The sequence below is a fragment of the Mizuhopecten yessoensis genome, unplaced genomic scaffold (genome assembly GCF_002113885.1).
Source record: "Mizuhopecten yessoensis strain PY_sf001 unplaced genomic scaffold, ASM211388v2 scaffold715639, whole genome shotgun sequence".
NCBI classification, from domain to species: Eukaryota; Metazoa; Mollusca; class Bivalvia; order Pectinida; family Pectinidae; genus Mizuhopecten; species Mizuhopecten yessoensis.
In genome coordinates this window covers 881-3,895 of record NW_018479717.1, presented here as the reverse complement: position 1 = coordinate 3,895, position 3,015 = coordinate 881, and the positions used below count along the sequence as shown (strand labels likewise).

Here is a 3,015-nt window from a genome sequence, read left to right as displayed (position 1 = left end):
CCCCCCCCCCCCCTCAGCCCCCAGGGGGGCCAGACCCACCATTTATACAAACTTTGTTCCCCTTCCCCCAAGGATGCTTCTGACCAAATATGGATCAAATCCTTAGGGTTAGGGTTAGGTCATTCCTACAGAAGAAGAAGGATTTTAAAGAATAATTTGCTTTATTTCCTCTATTTGGCCCTGCCCCTCAAGCCTCTCGGGGGCCAGACCCACCATTTATACAAAATTGGTTCTTCTTCACCCAAGGATGCTCCACACCAAATTTTGTTAAAATCCGCACATTGGTTCATGACTAGTAGTGTAAAGTTGACGGACAACGGAGGACGGACGCAGGACGACTGACGCTGTGGTATGGCATAAGCTCACCTTGGTCCTTCGGACCAGGTGAGCTAAAAACAATTTGGTCGGGTTGTATAAAAAGTATCCGGGGGGGTGGGGAATTGAATATAGGTTGGGTAATGACTATAACGTAACTGTAAATGTTTCTACTTGACTCCCCAAACCTAATTGTGTCCATTGATTGAGAATTATTTTGGGCATAATTTTCTGGCCCCAGGAGTAGGGGTAAATAAACATGCAACTGTAACCTTCTGATCAACTTCTGAACTGTTATTGATTAAAAATTAGTTTTTTTCATAGGGGGGTACTTTTTATACAGGGGGGGGGGGTTACTTTTTTTTTATTCTGCATAAAAAGTATCCGGATACTATTTAAGCAGAAGGTTCATTTTATGCATGACACCAGTCCTTTGGTCATCAACTGATTTCAAGGTCCCAGAGAGTAATCTTTCTTCATAGCAAATTTGGTTGATATCTACATATGCCTATGTGTTTATAGGGTGGAGTGACTTAGTCCAGAAGGGGACATGGACCAATCGATGGCTTTATTCTGGTAGCTTAAATGTGTTTATTTCTTCATGCCCTGCAAGCAGCTGTATAAATCGGTTAGATGTTATGACCATGGTACTAAGTCATCAATTTTTGACAAAGCTGAATCCTTTGGACAGTCATGATAACACGAGTTGCATCAATTTTCATGTCTAGCAATTATACAAATATGGCCAAAGAGTGGGGATCTCAACCATCTCCATGTTATGACAGGGACTGAGTTCTCATCTACAGGCAGGACCCTAGCTAATGGAATCAATTGGCAGTGTATAGGAGTAATCGTTTCTTCAAATCAAGAAAATGCAGGCCAGTATATGCTTAATTCCCTTTAGCTAATCCTGGTAGCAGGAGTGTGTTAATATTTGAATGCTTTAGCAGTAGAATGTTAGAGTCTCAACCATTTCCATATTAGGCCACAGAGACCACGTCTAAAGGAGCAGAGCAGGACCCCAAACATATCCTTGCAAATGACTGTATGCACCTCTTCCTGCCTAGGAAGATCATTGCAATTTAGCACGAATATCAACTACTTCCTTGTCGTGACAAAGGGGTTTACTGGTGACAATCCAAATTTCATGATTGCATCGTTTATTTATAAAGTAAAATAAAAAGTTGATTTGTTTGATGTACCTGTAGGCTGGACATGAGATGATACTAATCCAAAGGTGGTTGTTCTGTAGGTCTTTACTAGACTGGATACCAAACTGATAGAGCGAGTTTTGTACAAGGTCCTCCGGGGTCAATGCCTGAATTTCTACCTTGATCTGCCCAATCCCTCGGTCGACAGCCAGCCAGTCATTGTACAAGAAATGCCATATCTTATCTGTTTGGTTGTCTCGAACCACAATCTGTTTCAGAAACCTTAAAAATTTGGTAAAATCAAATAGATTATATTTTGAGCAGAGTTGTTATTGCAGTTCATTCCATGTATTGCCACACTATAATGACCTGTGTTGACCTTCTATTACCATATTAATAACATAGGGGTTAATATTCATATTGAGATCATAGGTAGATACATAGTAGAAAAGAGTGATAATCAAAGTTACAGGTGAAGTAGTTCTGATGTCCCTATAGATGTGTAAACTGCACTCTGAAACAGTGGACATGGACACCTACCTGAAAATGTATGGAATAGCCCGATATAAATATTCAAAGAAAAAGTTCAAGGTGACAGGTTATTTAGTTCAAGTGACTATACACATGTAAGTTAGCCTGAGAATATCTAGTGGTACATTAACTCACTCCCCCCTGAAGACACATTTAAACTCTTCTAACTCAAAGATTGGAATAGCTCATTATAAAACTTGAGGGGTGAATGAGTTAAGGTAATACTAACAGAAAGCCTCGTGTGGAAGTCACCTTCAGTGGCTCTACCTATCACTGCTGGGTAGTTGGCCAATACAATGTTGCCTAGATGGCCACAATAACCCCTCGCCCCGTCGCCTATTGTCTCTTGCTTACTGATTTGTTTGGTTTTCTCTACAACCTCGCCATTTCCACCATGGATGGTACTCAAAGTTTACCGAGTCTTTCTCTGTTGTTGTGGATGCATTGATATCACTTCTTCTGATACAAAGTCTTATACGTTCTTAAAATTTCTTTCCTATTTTCTGGTGAAATTAACATCATACTTGTTTAAACCAGAATCGTAAACCAAAGGCGACATAATAACCTCATGTCCTTAAAAATACGGCCAAGAAAGAATGGACTTTACATATCAAGATGATCAGGTGTACTGGTTCTATTCCAATTTGTCAAAGAGTTGGAGACGGGCAGTCTGTGCCAAGTGAGCTTACAAGTCCTACCACAAAGTCCTAGCTACCATTTGTTGACCATAAGAGAGGTATGATTTGATTAATCAGTGGAATTGAACTACCCACCATGCAGGATTTTCACCAGAGTTGTCGTGCCATACCACGATACTCTGTAATTCTCCAAGGCTGAGTGGTGTGGTCAGCACAAACCAATCCTCGGCCCCAGTTTGAAAGTGCTGGACAATACCATCAGACAACAGGTGTTTAGAGCTGAAACCTTTGCTGCCATGGAGACACATAAAAACATTGGAGGTTGTTCCTGCCCTTCTCCACCAGCCTGTCACAAATCCAACCACATACACATATTTGTC

The 3,015-nt window shown here is 40.9% G+C and overlaps 1 protein-coding gene across 1 annotated transcript in view; it reads right to left on the bottom strand.

The window, feature by feature from the left end:
• Positions 1–3,007, bottom strand: part of LOC110441169 (polycystic kidney disease protein 1-like 2) — a 21,110-nt gene extending 18,103 nt beyond the window's left edge. The window contains exons 1-2 of the mRNA XM_021484267.1: positions 2,771–3,007; positions 1,518–1,748 (exon numbers count right to left, since the gene is read on the bottom strand). Coding sequence (XP_021339942.1) covers positions 1,518–1,748; positions 2,771–2,943 — 404 coding nt within the window. The 5' untranslated portion in view covers positions 2,944–3,007. The remainder of the gene's footprint in view (positions 1–1,517; positions 1,749–2,770) is intronic.
• Between the last annotated feature and the right edge of the window lie 8 nt (positions 3,008–3,015).